This window comes from Macrobrachium nipponense, chromosome 14 (genome assembly GCF_015104395.2).
Source record: "Macrobrachium nipponense isolate FS-2020 chromosome 14, ASM1510439v2, whole genome shotgun sequence".
Taxonomy (NCBI): Eukaryota; Metazoa; Arthropoda; class Malacostraca; order Decapoda; family Palaemonidae; genus Macrobrachium; species Macrobrachium nipponense.
The window spans coordinates 66,333,750-66,358,657 of record NC_087207.1 but is presented as its reverse complement, the minus strand read 5'-3'; the positions used below and the strand labels follow the sequence as shown (position 1 = coordinate 66,358,657).

The 24,908-nt window shown below is 36.3% G+C and overlaps 1 protein-coding gene across 1 annotated transcript in view; it reads left to right on the top strand.

Moving 5' to 3' along the window:
• LOC135226256 (uncharacterized) overlaps positions 1-24,908 on the top strand; it is a 476,135-nt gene that overhangs the window by 362,019 nt on the left and 89,208 nt on the right. The window contains exon 3 of the mRNA XM_064265695.1: positions 17,127-17,657. Within this exon, the coding sequence (XP_064121765.1) occupies positions 17,127-17,657 (531 nt within the window). The remainder of the gene's footprint in view (positions 1-17,126; positions 17,658-24,908) is intronic.

Below are 24,908 nucleotides of genomic sequence, written 5' to 3'. Positions count from 1 at the left end.
ATGTTTCTCTCAAGTCCTGATGCTGGTTTATGTGATGTTTATCAGGGAGTTTTAGTAATGTTTCTCTCAAGTCCTGATGCTGATTTATGTGATGTTTATCAGGGAGTTTTAGTAATGTTTCTCTCAAGTCCTGATGCTGATCTATGTGATGTTTATCAGGGGGTTTTAGTAGCGTTTCTCTCAAGTCTTGATGCTACTGTATATGATCTTTGCCAGGGCGTTTTAGTAGTGTTTCTCTCAAGTCTTGATGCGGCTTTGTGATCTTTATCGGGACGTTTCAGTACTGTTTCTCTCTTATCAGGACGTTTTAGTATTGTTTCTCTCAAGTCCTGATGCTGCTGTATATGATCTTAACTAGGACGTTTTAGTGTTGTTTCTGTTAGTTCCTGATGAGGCTGTATGTGATCTTTATCTGGCTTTTGTTTCTCTAAAGTGTTGATGTTGCGAATCTTTTGGAATAGATTTCCTCACATATTTTTCCGAATCTTTTGGAATAGATTTCCTCACATATTTTTCCCCGTTTATGTAATTATTTATTCAGTAATTTATTATATTTCTCGTATCTTACATCTCGTTCTCATTTGTTATATCTTGGCGTGGCTATTTATCGTGGAAGTAAATTTTCACGCGCATTTGATCATTTTTTTTTTCGTACCTACATGTATTTGTTTGTAACCTCGTATATTATTAGTTCAATTATTAATGTATTTATTCTGTAATTTATAGTACTTCTCGTATCTTACCTTCTGTTTGCATTTTTTACACTTCTAGACAGTCCTTCTTGTAGACAGCTTTTTATATATGGAAATATATCAATTCCGAGGTAGAGCGAATTAGATATTAAAGGACGTTTGTAGCTTAATGCATACATATATGTAATATATAAATATACGTACATACAGACGTATGTAAAATCATCCAAAAAATACGCCCTAACGACTTCTACCATTCTCTTAAAACAAAACAGCAATTAAGTTTGAAAACGAAAAAGAATATATAATCTTTCCTTGCAACGCCTTGCCCAGTTTCGTGTCTGTGCAACTCCCGCAACGTCTTTTTCGTTGCAAAATCTTCGCGATTTCCTTCCGAATTGCCTTCGTGAAACTGCTTTGTGCATCCCGGAGAAGCCACGTCCAGCAACTGTGGTCTTGGCAGTAAGTAGATTTGAACGCATGAATTTTGATGAGCGGAGAATTCATCGTCAGAGACGGGGAGGAGGGGGATGCGAGATCGTAGAATTCGTCGCCCGTGAGGACCTAGTTATAGGGCACTTCGCACCTGTTTTGTTCCCATTTTCTCTCTTTGATTTACATCAGATACATTTTTTTTCTCTCTCTCTCTTCTGTTTTTCCATTCTCAGTCGTTTGGCCTTTCTGCTATCACTGTGACCCATTATTGCTTCTATAGTAGATTCGCATCAGCTGTGCATTTGGTGTCTAGGCCAGTCCCTTACGACGCTCCTGATTGGCTGTTGATAAGCCAATCACAGGACTGGAGACTCTCAGTCTCTCGAGAGAGTTCACAAAGGTAGGATGTATGTTCCACCTCTCCTGAAAGACGTATCCCTCAGGAGAAGTGGAATATAGATCCATAGATCCTACCCATGTGAACTCTCAAGAGACATCAAATGCACGACTGATGTGAATCTACTATAGATTCTAAAGGTTTTTTGCTATTTGTAGTGATGGCTAAGAGCGTGTATGATGTCTTAGTAACTAGCAGGTCTTCTTGTCTGCAGACCTGCATTGTTGAAGCTTCGCTGAACAAGAGATCATCGAAGTAGGTCATTCATGATTAATTCATTTTGAGATCCTATCGGCAGCATCACTCGAAAAACACAACAGATCTTGTAATACTTTTGTTTTTCGTTCGTCGCTTGAATTTTGTTGGGGTTTTGTACCGCTGCTCCCATCAGTTAGCGAAACGTTTTCTCTTTTAATACCTGATCTCTTCTTTGGGATTTTCTTATTAACTTCTGTTGCATCTTTCAGATGAATACATATTTTTTGTAAAGTTTCATTGCAAGTGTGTGCGTGGCCCATGTGGGCTTGTTCCATATGAATAGGGTCCTTCTTCTGTGTAATAATAATGTATTATAATAATATGTGTACTAAGTCATAACTGGTTTTTGACTGATCGCTAATGATCGCTTGAAGCTGTTCACCAACTAAGCTCTACTATGAGATTCAGAGCCTTTGTCCCGGTGTTTTTGCGGATTAACTTTTTTCTGTGCATTTGACAAAGATCTTACTTACCCATAGTATACTTTACACCCCTACCTAATTTTCGGCAGCGTTCTTTATTACTTATATATTAGAAAAAAGTATATTCATAAGAGTAAAATAAAGCAGCAGAAGCCAGTGGCGGAACACTCTAATGTATGGGTTCAAAGTTATACGTGACGTAAGCATATGACGTCCCGACTCCTCCCACAAGGTGATGACGACAAACGGCTGTCTCTGAAATTCTGAATGAATATTCGTACCTTGTCAAGGCTTCAAGAATGGCGGCTATGATAATTCATTGTCCCCGTGGTTGCAGGACAGCTTTTGTGATTCGACTTGCACAATTGTTTAGAAGAGAAATAGTGATAGAAAGTAATTTCTCAGATTACTTGTGAAAACCCTTTTCTTCAAGGATTCTAGCACTCGACCTCATGGCATAATCCTATATAAATTACTACTACTACTACTACTACTACTGCTACTACTACTACTACTACTACTACTACTACTACCACAAAGTGTAAACAAGGAGTATTGGTTGTATTTCATTGTTGCCAGAGGTGGAGACTTTTTCGCGAATGGCCAATTATCCATCGAGGAGGAGGTAAGTAAATGACGTCATTATATCTTCGAAAGGCATTCCTCTGAGTATGCTAGCGATGTCTACAAGTGTTCGGTGTTACTCTTATAATTACCAGAATTATGCAACTTTCGTCATACAGAATACAGTAAAAAAATTAGGTAGGGATGTAAGATAAACCGTAACAAAGTGTCATCTTTGTCAGGTACGTTGATAAAAATTTTATTCTTGAAAAACTCCGGGACTCCGTCTGTGAATCTCATAGTACGCTGGAATTAGGAATAGGTCACTGAGTCCTGAAAAAGGCCTTGGTTGGTCATGGTCTGTAGATTACAGTTAATTTATGCAGGCACTTTTTACCCCCTCGAAACGAAAAGATGAAAAAGAGAGTTTGCTCTCTGTGCGCACCACCGCCGTCTCTTCCTGGGGCAAATGGAACACTTTCTTTTACTTTCTCTTTGAAATCTGCCTCTCCTTTTCTCTATTTGTTACCTGACTCTTTCATTCTTTGTGTCAGGGTCGTTTGAAGGTGCCATTCTTTATTTGTTAAAGTCCTCTCTCTCTCTCTCTCTCTCCTCTCTCTCTCTCTCTCTCTCTCTCTCTCTCTCTCTCTCATGATAATACTAGTATAGCTATTGAATAATAAAAGGAAACTACGTGTGAGAGAGAGTACGGATCTGCCAGCATCTCTCTCTCTCTCTCTCTCTCTCTCTCTCTCTCTCTCTCTCTCTCTCTCTCTCTCTCTCTCTCTCTGAGCTTTTACGGTGGATGCGTCCAGAACCCTTGATCCCCTCGCCAGCTTTTACCAAGTCCCTCGGGACTTGAGCTACATAATGCAACAGCTGATAAAAAAGGGTTGTTGATAATTAGGGCTGTTATAGCGCTCCTGTAGAGACAGAAAACAAGAACCCGGATTTAGGGTGATGTTGAAGTAGGCCCTAAAGACCTTTCAGTCCTCCACACTCTTAAGCCCTTTCTATAGCGGCGGCTCTAGGGCATCATTGTGACCCGTTGTCTCCTGCTTCGATGGATATCAGCGTTGTGCTCCTTCGCCCTAATATGTTTCCGTAGCTTTTATGACGTCATAGACGGGATAGAGTGGAGCCAGTTTCCCCGGATAGCGGGAAAGGAGAATATAGATAAGGAAGAGACATGTTCAAACGAAGATACAATAATGCATCACTAGCCTAATGCAATTTTCCTTGTATTTGGATCATTTACTTACCTTTTTATTTATATATTTATTAGTTAATTTATCTTTTTCTAATAACTGATCGTCTCTTTCTGTATTTCCCACTACCTTCTGTCACTTCTTTCGAATGAACGCCATAATGTTGGAAAGTATGAACTTCAAGTCAATGGCCCCTGTGGAATTGTTCCGTATGCATTGTTTTCATATTCTTGATAATAATAACAATAATAATAATGATAATAATAATAATAATAATAATAATAATGATAATAATAATAATAATGATAATGAGTGTCCGTCAAGTGCTTGTCTTTTGTCATCAGTTGACTTCAGCATAATTGTATCACTGACGTTACTACTACTATACTACTACTACTACTACTACTACTACTACTACTACTACTACTACTACTACTACTACTACTACTACTACTACTACTAATAATAATAATAATAATAATAATAATAATAATAATAATAATAATAATAATAATTTTTAATAATGGTAATAATAATGATAATAATATCGAGTATCAGTCAAGTGTTTGTCTTTTATCATCAGTTGACCTCTGTTGATCACTGAAGTTACTATATACTTGATCCATGAATAATATAGACAAAAGCTAGGTGGGACATTTTATTGCAGGCTCTCGAGTTACATAACCTCATCATCAGGCTGAGGTTGCTGGTGAGGTTATATGGCTCGAAAGCTTGCAAAATATAATGTTCTAAAGGCCCCGCTAATTTCATTCATTATCAAACTAAGATTTCCAAGTACCCTCCCTCTTACCGAGACGAAAGTTCCGATATTATAAACAATGAAACTCTGAGAAGTAAAATATATATAAGAAACGTCTCGAATTTTATTTATATATATCTTTTATTTTTTATTTATTTTTCAAGTGAGGCTTCAGTTCGTTTCATAACTTTAAATAAGAAAGGTGTATAATTTCATGTGTTATAGACATTCACGTTCTTCGATGATTAAGTTTAATATCTTTTGGTAATGATGTTAAATATCTATCACTTTTTATAAGGACGTTATATGACTTTATATAATGATGTTAAATGGCATTTTAAAGTATGTTGTATGACTTGATAATGACATTAAATGATTTTATAAGACGTTAAATGACTTTATAAGACGTAAAATTACTTTATATAACGACGTCAAATGACTTTTTAAAAGACATTAAAGGCTTTATAATGACGTTAAATTACTTTTTATAATGAAGGTAAATGGCTTTATAATGACTTTAAACGACTTTTTATAATGCCGTTAAATGGCTTTATATAAGGATGTTAAATGATTTTTTAAGTATGTTAAATTATTTTCAATGGATGTTAAATGACTTTATAAGAAGTTAAATTATTTTTTATAAGACATTAAATGATTTTTATTTAACATTAAAGGACTTTATAAGACATTAAATAACTTTTTGTAGGGCTTTAAATGACTATAAGACGTTAAATGGCTTTTTATAATGACATTAGAAGACTTTTTATAATGACATTGAATGACTTTTTATAAGACATTAAATGCCGTTTTATAAGACATTAAATGACTTTATAAAACATTAAACAACTTTTTAATAGACATTAAATGACTTTTTATTATGACGTTAAAGACTTTTAATAAAGATATTAAGTGAATGTTTATAAGGACGTTAAATGCCTTCCTATAATGAGGTTACATATTTGTTTCAAGAACACTGAATGACATTTTATAAGGACCTTCGTAAATAATTGTAAGTATCTTTCTTGTGGCTTGTTTCAGGATGATAATAATAATAATAATAATAATAATAATAATAATAATAATAATAATAATAATAATAAATGTGTGGATGTTATCAGACTCGAAAAAAAAGATCAAAGGTGGAACACCAGAAATAGACAGACAAAATTTTTTTTTAACCTCGCACCGTTTTCGAGAACGCTCGCATAATTTATTCCAGGAAACAATACACAGCAGCATCAGCTGCAAAGGCGGCAGCAGCAGCAGCAGCATGCTGTATTTGCGCAGCAGCAGAAAGCCGCCGCATCGGAGCCCAATACCTTTAAATGTTGTTGTCCCTGAGAATTAATTAATGGCGAAATATTTGAATACCAGGCCTTTTCTAACACATTAGCGAGCGATCAATACCAGACTGATTTGTGTTGATGGATCCTTTGATAGTATTTTAATTCAGTTTTTTTTTATTTAATCAGTTTGAAGTTTGGGGAGATGAAGGTGTAGGAATCTCCATTTGGATTTTTTTTTTTTTTACTTCATTTGGATTTTTTCTCTTTTTTTTAGTTTTTACTTTTCTCTCTCTCTCTCTCTCTCTCTCTCTCTCTCTCTCGCAATCTCTCTCTCTCTCTCTCTCTTCTCTCTATCTCTCTCTCTCTCTCTCTCTCTCTCTCTGTTATTTTCAAGTTCAAGGAGTTGAGTGAGAGAAAAGGCGCGAATATTTTTATTCCCTTTTTTTTATATCTCGCTGCAAAGTGCATCGGGAATGAGAGTTTGAACACTTGCAACATTTTAGGAACTTCGATGTTCTTTTACTCTGATAGTCTTTTATATTCGGTTTTCTTTGTAATTCCGATGGGAATTCAAGGTTCCAAAGGCCACTGGCCTCTCAGTATCCTTTTCTTTAATTTTTCATTGTCTTTTTCTTCTAAAGATTAAGAAGGATTAATAGACCAGGCTCTCTCAACCTTGTGTTTACAGAGATATAGTGGAAATATTTTCTTTTAAAAGTTTTCCGTTTCGGAGTCCTGGCCTACACAGAATTAGGATAAAAATGAAGCAAATATTTTCCGTAATTCATTTGCATGGAAATTCTTTATCGTTTCAAATGCCAGAGTTTGTTTTCATAGACTTCACTTGTTTTCATAGACTTCACTTTAGGTTAGAACATTGCCCAGTATCCAGAAGACTTTAGACTGGAATAAGTCGGAAATGTATGGAAAGACTTCTAAGTATATGAAAATCGTAATGTTAATTAAGAGTTTAATAGTTCTTAAAGACTTAATAGCATTTAGAATATTGTTAGGTATTTTAAAGCTCATATTAACTCGGAAGAAAGACTATTTTTCAATTATTCCCAATATTTGAAGGACTGAATTTCAAGACTTCACATTACTTTCACATCCATAGGGCAATTTGAAGCAACTTGATGCTCTCTCTCTCTCTCTCTCTCTCTCTCTCTCTCTCTCTCTCTCTCTCTCTCTCTCTCTCTCTCTCTCTCTCTCTCTCTCTCTCTCATTAAATAGCTTAAAGAGGCAGTGGATTGGCAACCCAGTCACCAGGGTTTAAAGAATAGGGCTTTAATAACCTGAAGGAGACAGTATACACGCTTCTTGAAGAATGGAAGTTTATAAGAATCCGGGAAAGCGAGAGTAGGAGGAGAATAACACAACTTAGCCTCAGAGAAGGGCCAGTTTGATGGCTTGTGTGATAAGTGACCAGTACAGCAATTTACTTACAAATGTACGATAAGTTTTTTTTTTTTTTTTTTACCACGTACGATAGTTTTATTTTTCTTTCTTTTTTTCTACCAAAGAAGCCTCCTATAGGTGGTTAGTGCCGTCAGTGGACCTCATACGGTGCACTGTAGGGATTACTTATTGTTCTTTGCAGCGTGCCTTCGTCCCCTAGCTGCAACCACTTTCGTTCCTTTTACTGTACCTCCTTTCATATTCTCTTTCTTCATCTTGCTTTCCACCCTCCTAACCTCCTAACACTTGATTCATAGTGCAACTGCGAGTTTTATCTCCTGTTACACCTTTCAAACCTTTTATTGTCAATTTCCATTTCGGCGCTGAATGACCTCATAGGTCCCAGTGCTTGGCCTTTGGCCTAAATTCTGCATTCAACTCAACCTAAGAAGCCCGTCTCCTTAATACCCTTACTACACTCAACCTTCGGCTACAGGACCAGGGCTGCGCTGGCATAAGCTATCTCAGTCGGAGCGAACCAACAGTTAGTGTAATATGTCCTAAATACAAGTCGGAAACTTATCGCATACATATCCCAAACATGTATTAAAACGAGTCAGCGACCGTAAGTGGTGAATAAACCTTTGGCAAATGCTGGATAATTGAGTGAAGCACTGGTTAGAATCGCCAACAAGTCGTTCACTTGTATTGAACATGTTTGTGATGTATGCACGATTAAGTACCGACATGTTTGTGACATTTACTATAATGTGGACATGCCCTTAGGCTTTTAACTCATGGTAGCAATGAACAAAGATGACCGTCCTTTTTTTTTTTTTGTTGCCGACATGTTCGTGACATTTACTGTACTGTGGACATCCTTAGACTGTCAGCGTAGGTGCCAACATTTTTTTTGACTATGTTTGTGACAATTACTGTAGTGTGGACACGCCCCTTTTTAGGCTGTCAACTCATGGCAGTAACTAACATAGATGGCGTCCCTTTTATTCTAATTTATTTATTTATTTGTTTGTTTATTTTTTTTTTCTTTGTGTCTACCTGTTTATGACATTGTTATGACAAAATTACTGTAGTGTGGATACGCCCCTTTTTAGGCTGTCAATTCATGGCAGTAACTAATATAGATGGCGTCCCTTTTATTCTAATTTATTTATTCATTTGTTTGTTTATTATTTTTTTTCTTTGTGCCTACCTGTTTATGACATTGTTGTGACAATTACTGTAGTGTGGACACGCCCCTTTTTAGGCTGTCAACTCATGGCACTAACTAACATAGATGGCGTCCCTTTTTTCCTAATTTATTTATTTATTTGTTTGTTTATTTTTTTTTTCTTTGGTGCCTACCTGTTTATGACATTGTTGTGACAATTACTGTAGTGTGGACACGCCCCTTTTTAGGCTGTCAGCTCATGGTAGCAACGAACAAATATGGCCGTCCTTTTGGAGTTTTTCTCTTTTTTTTTTTTTCTTTTTTTTTTCCTCGTGTTTACCTTTCTGTCTCCTGCCCGATGCAGCGAATCAGGACTGCCATAAAATCCCGAGGCTTTGATTGTCGTTCTTTTCCCAAATGGAGCGGCGTCGTCAGTGGTGATGTGCGCAGACTATGAAAGCTCTTTGGAGGAAAGAGCAGAAAATTCTTCGCTTGTTATGGCTCCTTGTTATTCTTTTGCAAGTTTGTGTGTTTATGCTTTGCTAGCGAGCAGTGACAAATTTTTACCAGTTCCTATTTTCTTGCTGTTAATTCAACTGTTTATACATATTATTATTATTTTTTTTTTTTGCAAGAGAGCTGTAGATTTTTTATCCCTAGTTGTATGTTCTTCCCATTTGAGTATTTATTTATTTAATTATTTATTTACACATATTATATATATATATATATATAATTTATTTATTTATTTATTTATTTATTTACATACACACATATGTTATATATATATATATATATATATATATATATATATATATATATATATATATATATATATATATATATAGTGACGAATTGCCAAGTATCTGGTTACTACACTTACCATTTATTAATTGTTACCTCACAACAGCCAGACGCCTGAACCCTCATCACAGGTACTAAACGACTGAATACTCTAAAGTTCATCAAAACAGGTGTGAGGTAATCTTGTAATTAAATTAATTAAAGGTCATCACTCCATCAACAACTTTAAAAGTCTAAGTATTTCCCTGAATTCAGAAGTCTAAGCACTTCCCTGGTTCTAAGTCACTTCAAGTAAATTGAAGGAAAACGGATCAATTACCACTCTATGTTTCTACCTAACAGCAATATTTATATATTGGTTAAAATTAAAACACTCATAAAAATTTTAAATACAAAAATTTATTATTAAACTCAAAATTTATAAGTGAAATTCACAATATCATGGAAAATTACTGTTACTTGAAAACAATGCAAAGTTTATTTAATTCTTGAATCAAATTAAGTAAAATTAAATCAAAATTAATTTATCACAGAATTCAAGAAAATTAATTCACTCAAAATTCAAAAGTGTTAGGCAATATTTGAAATATGGAAATTAATTCAAAAGTACTAAACAACAATGATACTTGAAAAGAATTCTAAGTAAATGCAAATTTTTCACAAGTATTAAATTCAATTAAATTGGCAACGATTAATTAATAAAAATAACTAAGTTAATTAAATTGTGAATGCAAATGAAAACACAGAAAAATGTAGAAAATACCAAAATTGTAAAAAGCACCAATCACACAGAACATAAATTAAAAAGACACACTTCAATAAGAAAATGGATAAATGCACTTCAAATGAAACACACAAAACACAAAAATTTGCAATGCGTAAAAATGTAAATTGTTTATCAAACCATTGTAACTATAAGTTATTAGGTCTCTCAACCATCGTAACCATTAGTTATTAGATGCAACTAATAAAAATATAACACACTTTACCTTTACCAATTTTCTTTCTGCTGAAGCTTGTTAAAAAATTCACCACAATTCACAATTTCACAAAAAAAAGGCGCCGTTACACACTTGTATAATGTCTGTTCAGATTCCACAAAAAGCACTAATTAATACTAAATAAACTCTAAGAAATATCAAATCTGAAATCTACAAGTTACGAGTGACTATTCAGTAAGTATTAAATCGTTACGTTACTTTGAAATCAAAAGTGCCGTGAGAGAGAGAGAGAGAGAGAGATCTGAATGCGAGGAATCCTAAGTCTATAATGAAATCTTTTGCTCTCGGAAACTGGGCAGTGGAGATGATGCAATCTTCTAGAAGCTAAAATGTGACGTAACTTTACAGAAAAATCGTGAAATCTGAACGTGGTTTCGGCAAAGACGTATGCGTATGAAACGAGTCAGCTCAACAAAGGCACGTATTCGATCGAAGCAAAAGTCCCTATCAGACGTGATGACAGGAATCCAAAGCACAATGGAGATCTCTAATCAAACGTGTTGACAGGTTAGGAAAACAGAGCAGAGATTTTTGGGGTCTCTTATCGCATGGCGTTGACATAATAGGGAAACAATTCTAGTTTCGAACGGACAAAGGTAATCTCTCTCTCTTTCTTTACATTCTACGTTACATACTTTTAAATTATGTTATGTGAAATCTGAACGCACATTTCAAGACATCCTATCACTCTAACTAGCTAAGGAATCTGAAAAATGTTGCAAAACTCTATATATAACATTTTATATATACATACGTGTATGTATATATTATATAATTATTATATATATTATATATATATAGATATATAATTAATATAGTATATATATATATAAATATATGTATATTATATCTATATATATATATATAGATATATGTATATATATACTATATATATATATATCTATATATACATTTTTATATATAGGTAATGTGTATGTATTATATATAATATATATATATATATTATTAATAATATATATAATATATATGTATATTATATATATATATATATATATATATATATATATATATACTATTCCAGTGACCTTCAATGGTACAGAATTCATTCCGTATCTTACATTATCCTTCCTGATGTGTAAATAAGCTCAAGTGCATTATACATTTAGTAGAAGGGTTGGCAAATGGACAGAAAATGACCGAATGAAATAGAATAAATAAACCGGTAAAAAAAATGTAAAGGAAGATTAAATGGAATTGAGATGAAGGAAGGATAAAAATGGAAAACGAAAACATTTGAAATAAATGGGGTTTAAATCGCGGAGGGAAATGGGAAAGAACGAGACGAATAATAAATGATTTGGAGGATGGAGGAAATGGAAGGAACATGAGATATATATAACATTAAGAAGAAATGTTTAGGGGAAATTGATGTTGAAGGAAAATAAATATACATAAAAATAAATGACAATTTAGATTATGAGAAAAACATACAATTTTGAGGAATTAAGACACTATGTCAACAACGTGAAATAAAAAGGACTAATTCTTAAAATTAAAAAAAAAATCTTAAGGAGATTAAGGTTGAGTAACGATGATGGAGAGGAAATGCGAGAAAGAAACTAAATAAAAATCATCGACAAGAAAAGAATGAAAATAATGCAAAAACATTGGGGAGGGAATGAAAGATTTTGAAGAAGTAATGATTAGAAAATAAGCTGATTGTGATACGAGAGTGTGGAAGGGAGGAAGGAAAAGTGGATGGAAAAAATCAGTTATTAGATTTAAAAGAAAAGGGAAGAGAGCATGAAAATAGGAATTACGAGGAATCCTCGGAAAAAGCGGCGACAAGGTTGAGAAGAAAATGTAATTTTCTTTTTTAGAAACTGTCAACAAATCTTTTAAAATAGTAGAAACTTCAGATATAGAAAGAAAGAACGAGCGTGGTTGATAGGACGATAACAAAAGGACGATAACAATTGGGCAAAAAAATGGTTTTAAAAAAATAATTATTTTCTTGAAAAACTACCCTCGGCATCTTTTTCATCTTCATCACCATCATCGTCTAATTCATCAACCAGCTTTTCTTTATCATCATCATCATCATCATCATTTTTTTTATTTATTTTGTTAAATCTTCTATTGCTTCTTTGGTCTTTCTTTCTCTCTTTACGTTTCTTATGCAGAGGAGGAGCGTGACGGGGTTTGGGAATAGCAGAGAGAGAGAGAGAGAGAGAGAGAGAGAGAGAGAGAGAGAGAGAGAGAGAGAGAGAGAGAGAGATCAGCTCTCCATTCTTCTTGGTTACAGCTCTCTTCTCCTTTCGTTCTGAGCTACGCTTTATATTTCATTGTGTGTGTGTGTATATATATTATATATATATATATATATATATATATATATATATATATATATATATATATATATAATAGGTATATCTGTACCACGTCTGTAATCTTTGCTCAAATTCGGAATTCGCTCTGTTTTCCATACCACATCTAGGCTTGCGAGATAGTGCGTGCTACTCGTTTCGCCCAACATCCGCATCTGTCTCCTATCATTAATGAGCTACGATCGCCATGTCCACAACCAAGAGGTTCGTTCCATTTTCTGCCAGACTGTGGAACGGTCCTCATGATGGTTGTGTTTATTTGACTTTATTAATTTAATTATTTCCACCCATCTTTACCCCTATTTATCTTTGCCTTTCGTCTTTCTCACACTTGGGGATTATATTATCACAGATGATTAACTGACTGATTGTGATCTATTTGGCATCATAATATACTTGTGACAGCTTCCTTGGCATAGCCCATAATGATGTGAATATCGTGTAGAAAAAGATGAAGGAAATGGATACTCTGCTCTCTAAGGCTTTCTATGTAAAAATAAAAAAAAAAAAAAAAAAAAAAAGCTTTCTATGTTAAAACAACAAAGGGTTTCTAAGTTTTTAAAAACGGCTTTTTATGTAAAGAAAACTTTTTAAAAAATCGCTTTCTTTGTAAAAAAAAAAAAAAAAAAAAAAGAAAAAAAAAAAGCTTTTCTGTGTTAAAAAAAAAAGCTTTCTCTGTAAAAGAAAATAAAAAAGGCTTTCTATGTCAAAAGAGGCTTTTTAAGTTTTTAAAAACGTCTTTCTATGTACAAAAAAGACCTTCTATGTAAAAAAAAAAAAGTTGATTAAAAAAAGTGGAGATAGAGAAACCGTTAAGAAAGCGAAAAACGTTAGAAAGCAGATGAAATAATAGACAATAGGAATAGGAGAGGTAGAGGAAGAGGGGGAGTATGAGGAAAATGAGCTGGAATAGATAGAGAATGAAAATAAAGAGTAGAAAAGTGAAGAATTATTAAAAGATAAGAGACAGGAGTTCTAGCAGATTGTGCTCAGAAAAAAAGTAAAAGTACAATAAATAGAAAGTCAAGTACTGTACCCAAAGACTGATGAGCGATGGCATAAGTGGAGAGAGAGAGAGAGAGAGAGAGAGAGAGAGAGAGAGAGAGAGAGAGACTGCAGATTAATGGCTTTCTCATTATCCTTTGTTTATTCTTTGGATTTGGAGAGGGGAACGCGGACCTTTGGTTTAAAGTCCTGAAGCTCAATGGAGACCTTTATTTTTTTTTTTTTTTTCTCCAAGTCCGGTCCTGCTCTAATGTCTCCATTCCCCCCTTTTCTCCTTTTAATTGCTCTCTCTCTCTCTCTCTCTCTCTCTCTCTCTCTCTCTCTAAAAATGTCCAGGGTTAGACGTTATCTGAACCTCGTTCCGTCTCTGATAGAATATCATTGAAAAGCGTCAGCTAGTATCATCACCAATGAAAATCATTATTCATCATTCATCATCATCAATCAAAACCGTAATTCAGCTTCATCATCATCACCGAATATCATTATCACCGCCTCCATCATTCAGTATCATCGTCGTCATTGAAAAGCGTTATTCATCATGAAGGCATCCTTCCATGGAACATCCTGTGAAGGAAACTTTTAATTATGGAAAGTTTTTAATCAGCACCCCCCCCCCCCCACCCTCTCTCTCTCTCTCTCTCTCTTCTCTCTCTCTGGATTACCGTCAGGCTCTTATTACCTTCGTTCTGGGTACGGTTTCGCAATGCCCTACTGTCTGTCTAGTATGCCTTGTTTTGTCTGTGTATGTCTGGCTGTCTTTTTGTCTGCGTCCGTCTGCCTGTCTGTGTGTGTTTCTGTCTGTCTGTCTGTCTATATGTCATGCTGTCTTTGTCATTTTGCCTGTCCGTTTAATTTTCCTTCTGGCTGTCTATCTGTGTGTAATTGTCCTTCTATATGTTTTTCTGTCTAATTTACCTTTTGTCTCTCTGTCTGTCTAATTGTCCGTCTGTATGTGTCTAATTGTCCTTCTATCTGTATGTCTGTCTATTGCCATTCTGCCTGTCTAATTGCCTTTCTGGTCTGTCAGTTGCCCTTCTGTCTGTCTGTTTGTCTAATTGTCTCTTCTGTCTTGTCTGTCTGTCTAATTGTCCTTCGGTCTGTCTGTCTAGTTGTTCTTTTGTTTGTCTGTTTAATTGCCCTTCTGTCTCTCTGTTTTTCTAGTTGTCTGTCTGTCTAATTTAACTTTGTCTGTCTGTCTAATTGGACTGCTGTCTGTCTGTCTGCCTGCCTGACTTTCTGTCTGCCTGTCTGAATCTATCCAATAGCAGTATTAATGGAAACCTGATGAGCGGATTTTGGCGTAACTGTGTGAAATCATTCACAAGTTGATTTTCTCTTGGTAATTAATGTCGCAGGATATTCGATGGAGATTTTAGTCTTCAGCGGAATCTACCTCTAAAGTTTATTACCAGTAGGAAGACAAACGGCGAAAGTTTACCCTTTCTAATTTGATTAAAATCGCTCAGTTCATTCTGGAAAAATTTCTCGAAATTTTAATTAAAAAATTGAACACGTTTTTTATTAGAGGCATATGAATTGATTTTTATGACAGAAATATAGGCTTTTATTGGAAATAGGTGCAGGTTTTTGTTATAAATATGAACACGTTTTTATTAGAAATATAAACACTTTTTATTAGAAATATGAATTTGTTTTTATTATAGAAATAAATACTTTTAATAGAAATATGTACAGGTTTTTATTAGAAAATTAAAGTTTTTCATTAGAAGATAAACGTTTTTCATTAGAAATATAAACACGTTATTAAACAAATTTTTGTTGTATAGATGTTCAATGGTATTATACTGAATTGTTTTCTGGCATTCATTTCTCTCTTATTCTTTTAAATAATATTACCCAGTTCTCTCTTCATCTGAATTGCTCGACATAACCAGAGCTTTAGTTTAAGTCTCTCTCTCTCTCTCTCTCTCTCTCTCTCTCTCTCTCTCTCTCTCTCTCTCTCTCTCATACTTCATCTGTTGAATGGGATGATACCCCAGTACAGAAATCTTCCACAAAAATAGCCATATAATACCCCTAAACGGTAAACTCGCCATTAAGTCATTTTGTACACCTGCAGAGAACACACCCCATTAAAGCATTTTAGATTACTACGGGGAAGACACCCCCATTAAGCCATTTAAAACACCCATTCAGCCATTTTTTACACCTCCAGAGAACACACCCATTAAAGCATTTTATACACCTGCACATAAGACCCTCCATTAATTAAGCCATTTTATAACACCTACACAGAAGACATCCCTAAGCCATTTTTTTACACCTAAAAAATGACACCCCATGAAGCCATTTTTTACACCTAAAAAATGACACCCCATTAATTAAGCCATTTTATAACCAGCACAGAAGTCACCCCATTTAGCCATTTTTTACACCTACAAAAATGACACCCCATTAATTAAGCCATTTTATAACACCCGCACAGAAGTCACCCCATTAAGCCATTTTTCCACCTAAAAAATGACACCCCATTAATTAAGCCATTTTATAACCTGCACAGAAGTCACCCCATCAAGCCATTTTATGACACCTGATCAGAAGTTCACCCCATTAAGCCATTTTATAACACCTGCTCAGAAGTCACCCCATTAAGCCATTTTATAACACCCGCGCAGGAGTCACCGCATATCTTCATCATAACAGGACTGATCAAACGTTCTCTGATCTTAATTGTAACCGTTTCCAATGTCACGGCAATCACACCCGGACAGATTAGCTACATAAAAGCGCGCTCCTCCTCCTCCTCCTCCTCCTCCTCCTCCTCACCGACCCCCACCACCTCCCTTCTTCCAACGTCATCGAAGCGTTCTCCCACGTAACAGCTGCAAGTAATGAAACGCATTTAATCAGCGCCCGTTTCACTGCGGATTAGTGTCGGTCTCTTATCGAGCCGTTTTTTTGATTAGCGCCCGCGCGGGTGGGCGGGCGCGACGGTTTCCGCAGAATGTCCCGGAAGGACGTCTGTCAATTTGCGGGAATGTTGCTAGCTTATTTTTTCCACTCTCTCTCTCTCTCTCTCTCTCTCTCGCTGGCGTGGCGTTGCTGTTTGTAAATTTCTCTTGTTAAATAGCTTGATCGCCTTCTTTCTCTCTTGTTGATGTTAATTCTCTCTCTTATTCCTATTCCGGATAAGATCGGAAATAGAAGTAGATAGAGCAGTCCTTTGGTTTAAATGATACGCACTGTATGTGCGTGTGTCTGTGTGTGTGGATATATAGATAAATAGGTAGAGTTTGTATATATATATATATATATATATATATATATATATATATATATATATATATATATCTTTTCTTTTTTCTCTCCTGTCCTGCATTGACGTCCCCCGACCTCTTTCTTCTTCCTTCCAGATGATCTGCAAAGTATGGGGCGTGGGCATGTTCAGCATCGTGGCCCTGACCACCAGCAACATCCTGCTGACGCTGCGCCTCATGCACGGACGTGACGACGGCGGCTTCCTCGGAGGCGGGGGCGGGGGTGGTTGCGGCGGTTCCATCTCCGACGCCGCCCCCCACAGCTGGACGGCGGCGCTCAGTTCCACCAACCACTCGGAGTACCTGACGTTCCTGAAGGCGGCCGCCATCAACACGGCGGCGCAGGCGCCGCCCGAGAACGAGGTCGTCCTCAACGACGACAAGGGCACGACGGACAGCAGCGAGGCGCCTCAGGCTGGGGTGGGAGCGGGGGCGGCGTCAGGCCCCAGCCTCCTCCTGGGGACGGGCTTCAAAATCGAGGAGTCCACTGGGAGGTGGGACGTTCGCAGGAGGTACAAAATCCACGACCACGTGTTCACGGGGCCCCAGTATCCTCGGCTGACGAGAGAGTCGCCCGTCTGTCTGGCGACGCAGACCTCCGTCGACAGGCTCTTCTGGCTGACGCAGGTAAGGCCCTTGTGGGCGTCACGATGTCTTCTGTCCAACTGCTCCGTTAGACTCGGATCTATTTACGATTATTAACCACTTTGCTTGATGTTATTGATATTTGATTATTATGAATTATAAATAATAGTTGCATTAGTAATAGTAATAATATTAGTATATTCTTTATTATTGTTATTTTTTGGATATATTACGATTATTAACCACTTTGTTTGATATTATTGATATTTGATCGTTATACATTATATATAATAGTTGCTGTAGTAATAGTAATAATATTAGTATATTATTTATTATTATTATTATTTTGGGTCTATCACAGTCATCCTATTCGACTGGGTGGTGTGGTTTTTATATTATTATTATTATTATTATTATTATTATTATTATTATTATTCCTATATGCATTCATTATATATAGATCATTTGTCCAATTTATTCCAGTTGCCTTCCTCATCTGCCGTGAAATGAAATCATCCTAAATTCTTTACCTTTTTTTTTAATCTGATTTGAGGGCCAAATTACATGTAGTCATGGAATCACGAATTTCACAGTAATATATGTGCCTTTATTTAACTGAGAATTGGACTAACTATTCTCCTCCTCCTCCTCCTCCCTCCTCCTCCTCCTCCTCCTCCTCCTCCTCCTCCTCCTAATGTTGTAAGAAAAGGCGCATCAGGCAACCGACCCCTTAGTGTAGGGATAAGTGTGGGAAAGAAGTATTTTTTAAGATCTGAAGACTTCTCATTAGTTTTTTTTTACAGAAAACTTATAAAGTATACTAACGATAATAACTTTCCAAGAAGAAGTATATTCTGACCTGACAAGTAACATTAACATGAGTTATTTTCAGTGATTTGCTACTTACTAATATTCGTAAAAAAAAAACGCACCCTTGGCTGTGTATTAAATTCGTAAGTGTAGTATTGCTTAACTAAATATGATGAAGCCGTTCCAGATAAACCACTTCCAGAATGGTTATTTCTGAACTTCTGGTGCATTGAGACAATGAAACTGAAGAGATAGAGCTCTTTGACATTGCCATTGCAAACAAATTCTAGTCATTTTCCCCCAACTACATTTTATAGTAAACCTCTAAGAACGCGAGCATGCTGGAAAGGAAAAGCAAATAAGGTTTTATGCACGAAAAATGTGGAGGTCTAAACCTATAATTTTATATCACTCTACTTATGAACGTATATCCCAAATCCTTTGCTGTTCCAGGTGGCCCCTATGTACATACGGTGATGTAATATACGTCAGAATTGTTTTGGATTCCTTTTGGTGGTGGATATTATAAATATATATATATATATATATATATATATATATATATATATAAATATATATATTATTATATAATTATATATCATTTAAAATTTTTTATCCATTTTTTTGCTTGTTCAGTGGAAGACCGCGAGACAAATTAATAGCCATTACAAATAATTGCAACATTACCGGTAACGATAATTATTATAAATCAGCAATTAATGAAAAGGCCGAAGATGGTGTTCCCGTATTGAGCGCAGACTCCGGAAAACAGACGCACCCAACTTTCCATCACATTTATAGGATGTGATTGTCGCCGGATTCATCCCCCACTGCTGAATGGCTAGAATAACGTCATATTCCGTTTCCAACGTCATTTTCACAACTGTATTATTCGGCCGTCATTATTACAGACTCCCAGTTTCAATTGCCGGGAGGATATGAAATTCCATTTTCAATCTAATGCTGGTAATTGTGTACTCCAATTTCCAGAGACAAGTTAACTCATTTCTGGATATCAAAATGTATTCGGTGCGAGGTGCATTTTTCCAGGTGTATACTGATATATATATATATATACTATATATATATTATATATATATATATATATATATAATATTATATATTAGTCGCCAAAGTCACCTCGTTACTGGAACACTACTAGTGTGTTTACTTAAAAGAAAAAAAAACGAGCAACGTAATTTACATCAAATTCATTCCCATTCATAAAAGCATTTATCTCCGTAAGAGATTGTGCCATCACGCGGTGCACTGTAGGCAGTACCTACGTTTCTTCGCAGCCTCCATGCGGCCCTTAGCTGCAACCCCTTTCATTCCTTTTGCTGTACCTCCGTTGATATTCTCTTTCTTCCATCTTACTTTTCACCCTCTCCTCACGGTTGTTTCATGGTGCAACTGCAAAAGGTTTTTCGTCTTGTTACGCCTCTCAAACCTTCTTGACTCTCGATGTCACTTTCAGCCTTGAATGACCTCATAGGTCCCAGCGCTTCGTCTCTGGCCTAAATTTTGTAATAAATTCTCAACATGGAGCAGTCGTTCACTACTTTATCTGGCCCTCGATTTTCGTTAGTAACTTCCTACGTTAGTTTTTTTGAGCGTGGGTCAACTGTGAATGTGATCTTGATGGAAACTAGAGCTGAAGAGATACAACACATCCCATCGTTGGAACTTCTTTACAAGCAAGATATGTGAGGCGTGGAATGAACTGCCCCCAGAAGTTGTAAATAGCAACAGTGTGGAAGAGTTTAAAAGAAGGCTAGATAAAATCATTAGGACACTGTGAATGCACAGTAAAACCTGCTCCTACAGATAAGTGAGCACACGATGTCTCCTAGGATTGACTAACAAGTCTTTGAGATATCTTAATCCTTGTAACGCCTTGTTACTCTATGAAGCTAGGAAAACCCGACAGATACTGGTGGACAGAGAGGTGACAGGTGGACGGATTAGGCTCTGGAGGAGGCAACAAGCGCTGACCAAAACCTGAAGACGGAATGGATCGTTTCGAAGACGTATTGAGGACTCCTTCATCAGTATCTTGTTGTTGTTGTTGCTGTTGTTTGTTGGGGAAAGGGGTCGGAAAGGTCTATGGAGGAGCCTATAAAGGTCTGAAAAAAGGTGTTTCGCGTTGAGTTTAATATACAGGAATTTTAATGTAGGATATTTTTTTATTTATTTATTAGAATGAAATGTAATAAAATTAATAATGTGCACGTTAAACATTACAGAATAATTTTTCCCTATAAAATATAGTGTATTTATTTTCATTTTCATTGTTGAAACAAGTCTATAATCGACCGTAGAATTTAGCACGTTTTAGTTTACGTCAAAAGTTAGGAATATAATGTTTACATCTTACGCGTCTTGGGAAAATCTTGCACGCATCCCGAGTAAGCTGGAGGTCGGATCACGCCTTGTTCCTCTTCTTATTACTGATATCTTTCTGTAAATCCCACTGCCGTCTGTTACTCCTTTCTTAAGAACACCATATTCTTTGGCAGCTTGAATTTCAAGTCATTGGCCCCCGTGCGCTTCTTTCGTATGAATAGGGTTCAACTTCTGAATAATGATAAAAATGATAACCATTACGTCGTTATTCCTTCAGCAAACTCCGCTTGATTTCATGACCACATTATGGGTGCAGAGATTTTTATCAGACATTTTTATCATCAGAGAAGAAAATCTTATTCCCAACCGGATTACATCTTTCTCACTAATTGCCAAAGCGATTCAAACTGGTTAGTTAGCTGTTCTAAACAGCTGGGATTGGAGTTATAGCTCATTTGCAAAGATTATTGAAAGGAAATAAATTGATGTTTTAATGTCCTATTTATTTTATTCAAATGTAGAGGAAACGTGACGTGTCAGCTCAGTTTCACGAAGAGCCGAGGTAACTAATTTATTATAATATATATTATATATATATTATATATATTAATATATATAATATTATATATATATATATTTGTGTGTTTGGGCAAATTGATGCCAAGCCTATAACCTACCATAGATGGCGCCCACAGGTACTCAAAATCCTCATCCAAAACCCAACTGAAACGGGACGTAGAGCTTCGTCAACAGCCATACCAATTGTCTGATTTTAATGAGATGTAAATAGATGAATTTTTGAACTTGAAAGACAGTTTGGAATGGAGAGAAAGAGGAGGAGAGAGAGAGAGAGGGATAAAAAATGTAAGTTAGAGAGAGAGGGAGAGAGAGACAGACTGCGCAGGACATATCTGCAGTGAGAAAACGACTTTTGAATAACAGCAGAAGAAAAAGTAACACGTAAATAAAAGATGATAAATCTTTTAGCATCGTTTAGAAGGGAAAAGCAACACAAATACGAAATGAGAAAAGAAAAATTGAAAAGGAGATGATGGTAAACATCTTTTACTGATGATAGCACTGTGAGATGAATAATCGAGAAATTGGATGCTATTTTGATTGCAGGAAACTGAGAGAGAGAGAGAGAGAGAGAGAGAGAGAGAGAGAGAGAGAGAGAGAGAGAGAGAGAGATGATGTCTGGGTATAAAGAGAATGGGATTTATGAAAATCATGAATAATCTACTTATTGGGTAAATGAAGTGAATGACTACTGTACTAGCAGGGAGTACTATAACACGAAGAAAGCGAGAGAGAGAGAGAGAGAGAGAGAGAGAGAGAGAGAGAGAGAGAGAGAGAGAGGTGGGGGGGGGGGTTTCTGGGTATAAAGAAAAGGTGATTTATTAAAATCATGAATATAATCTATTTCATGATGAAACACTGGGTAAGTGAATGAATACTGTACCAGCAGGAGGTAACAACACTCGCAAAAAGCTGTAGACAGACAGACAGACAGACAGAGAAGATGATTTGTTAAAATCATTAATGATAGCTTACTTCATGATGAAAAACCGGGTAAGTGAATGAATACTGTACTAGAAGAAATCTCGAGAGAGAGAGAGAGAGAGAGAGAGAATGGGTCTGGTTAAGGAAGACAAAGTGATTTCTGAACGAGTCAGGATAATCTACAATGGGAGATAGCAATACTTGAAGAAGACCTGAGGAAATAGGCTATGAGTGGTGTTCCCTACAGGAGACAGCAGCATGCGTACACAGGGAAAAAAGTCCTGGAAGAAATCACTACAGAAGACATATCCATCATCATCATCATCATCATCTCCGTTTTCAAAGACATCCTTTCCCGATGATTCGACCTATTCAGGCCTCCTTGTCACTGTGGAAGGGAACACGGCTACGATCCCAGGAATATCTGATGAAATATTCAAGGGTATGCTTTTGTAGTACCTGGTTACACATTCTCCACCCCACCCCACCCCCTTCCCCTCTCCACCCCCCCCCCCCCTCCTTTTCCTTTTCATTCCCCTCTCCCTCGTATGAATGGACACGTGATTTCCCCAACATCCAGAGTTGCGTCGTTCCAGTTACATCTCTGAGTTCGGAGCCTCCTCCTCTTCCAGCTAAGGTTGCTCTTCGACGTTCCATGTTCGAGATCTCATCTTGTGAATTTTGATTTTGAAAGACATGCGTTTACTCCGGTATGTAGTTTTTTTTTCTGACTGTTATTTGTCTGTCCGTCCGCACTTTTTCTGTCCGCCCTCAGATCTCAAAAGCTACTGATGCTAGAGGGCTGCAAATTAGTATGTTGATCATCCACCCTCTTATCGTCAAACATACCAAATTGCAGCCCTCTAGCCTTGGTATTTTTCATCTTATTTAGGGTTAAAGTCAGCCATGATCATATTTTTGGCATCGCAATAAGTACCAACAATTATACCACCTACGGACCGTGGCTGATTTTCATAGGCCGTGGCTGAAAGCGTCTCACAGCATTATACGCTGTACAGAAAACTCGATTGCAGAGCTTTTTTTTTTTTACTTTTTGAATTGTTGCATTTTGGGCATTTGATTTTTTATTTTGTATCTTTCTTCTTTTTCCTTTTTTATTTATATATTAATTTATTTGTTTTTATTTTTATTTTATTTTTTTTTTTTTGCGTGGGGACGGGAGAAGAAGATTCATTCCTAGTGATGAAATACTTTTAGAATTGTTGTTATTGGGTAGTTAATTTTTTATTTTGTATCTTTCTTTTTTTCTTTTTTATTTAGTTTATATATATTTATTATTCATTTATTTATTTATTTATTTTATGTATTTAGCTTCTTTTTTTTTTATTATTTATTTATTATTTTTTTTCTTTTTTATTTATTTATTTATTTATTTATTTATTTATTTATTTATTTATTTACTTATGTTTTTGTTTTATTTAATTTTTTTTTTTTTGCATTTTGGGGACGGGAAAGGAAGATTCGTCCCTAGTAATAAAATTTGATGATTGAGCATAGGATGACCTATGATGTATAAGAAAAATAATTAATTTTTCAGTTGATTTTTGTCGGTTGAATACGAGTGGCAGTTAGTCTCACTGAAGTCTGAGAAGGAGCCACCAGAGTAGTAACTGTAGTCATAGTCATTTGTCTAGTCTGTTGACATTTATTTGTAATACGAACTTGTTGGCGTGCTCTACACGCACTGGAACCCGGCGCTGTTGTCTCCCCTACCCTCCCGGTCTCCTATACCTACCCAGCCCCCACCGCGGCCAGACAAGCAGGTTTAGAAGAGAAGGGTGGATGTCCCCCTTGCCATCCCGTTCCCTACTTACCCCGCCCCAGGTCATATCTCCGCTTCTGTCACTCGGGGAAAGACAAATAAGAACCGGTCGGATTTTATCGTTGAAGATGGTTAAGGAGTTGTCAGCCTGACGCTAATTGTTAAATCCTTAAATATCGCCACGGGAATATGTGATAACAGAAGAGGCGAGAAGCTAACAGCATGAATGGGTGAATGAGTGTTAATTTTGCTAAGTGAATAAGGGAATGAGTGTTCATGATGCTGAGTGAATGAGGGAGTGAGTATTCATTTTGCTGAGTGAATGAAGGAATGAATGTTCATTTTACTGAGTGAATGAGGGAATGAACATTCATTTTGCTGAGTGAATAAGAGAATGGCTGTTCATTTTGCTGATTGAATGAATGTTTATGTTGCTGAGTGGTTGAGGGAGTGGGTGTTCATTTTGCTGAGTGAATAAGGGAATGAGTGTTCATTTTGCAGAGTGAATGAGTGTTCATTTTGCTAATTGAATAAGGGAATGAGAGTTAATTTTGCTGAGTGAATGAGTGTTCATGTTGCCGAGTGGATGAAGGAGTGAATGATCATTTTACTACCGAATGAGTGAATGAATGCCCGCAATGTTTAGCTGTGGGAACCATCTCGCGTCAATTGAGTTAACATCCGAAATGCTTGCGAATACTCCTAGTTCGCCTGGTCCCGCTGGCTGGCGGACTCCGTACTGCATTATCATCCGTCGGGCCTCTGTCGTGCTTTTCGTTCACGGATTCGTGAGCATTTCACGGCACAGTAGATCCGCACTTTGCAATATTGACGTTCGCTAGTTACGCCGC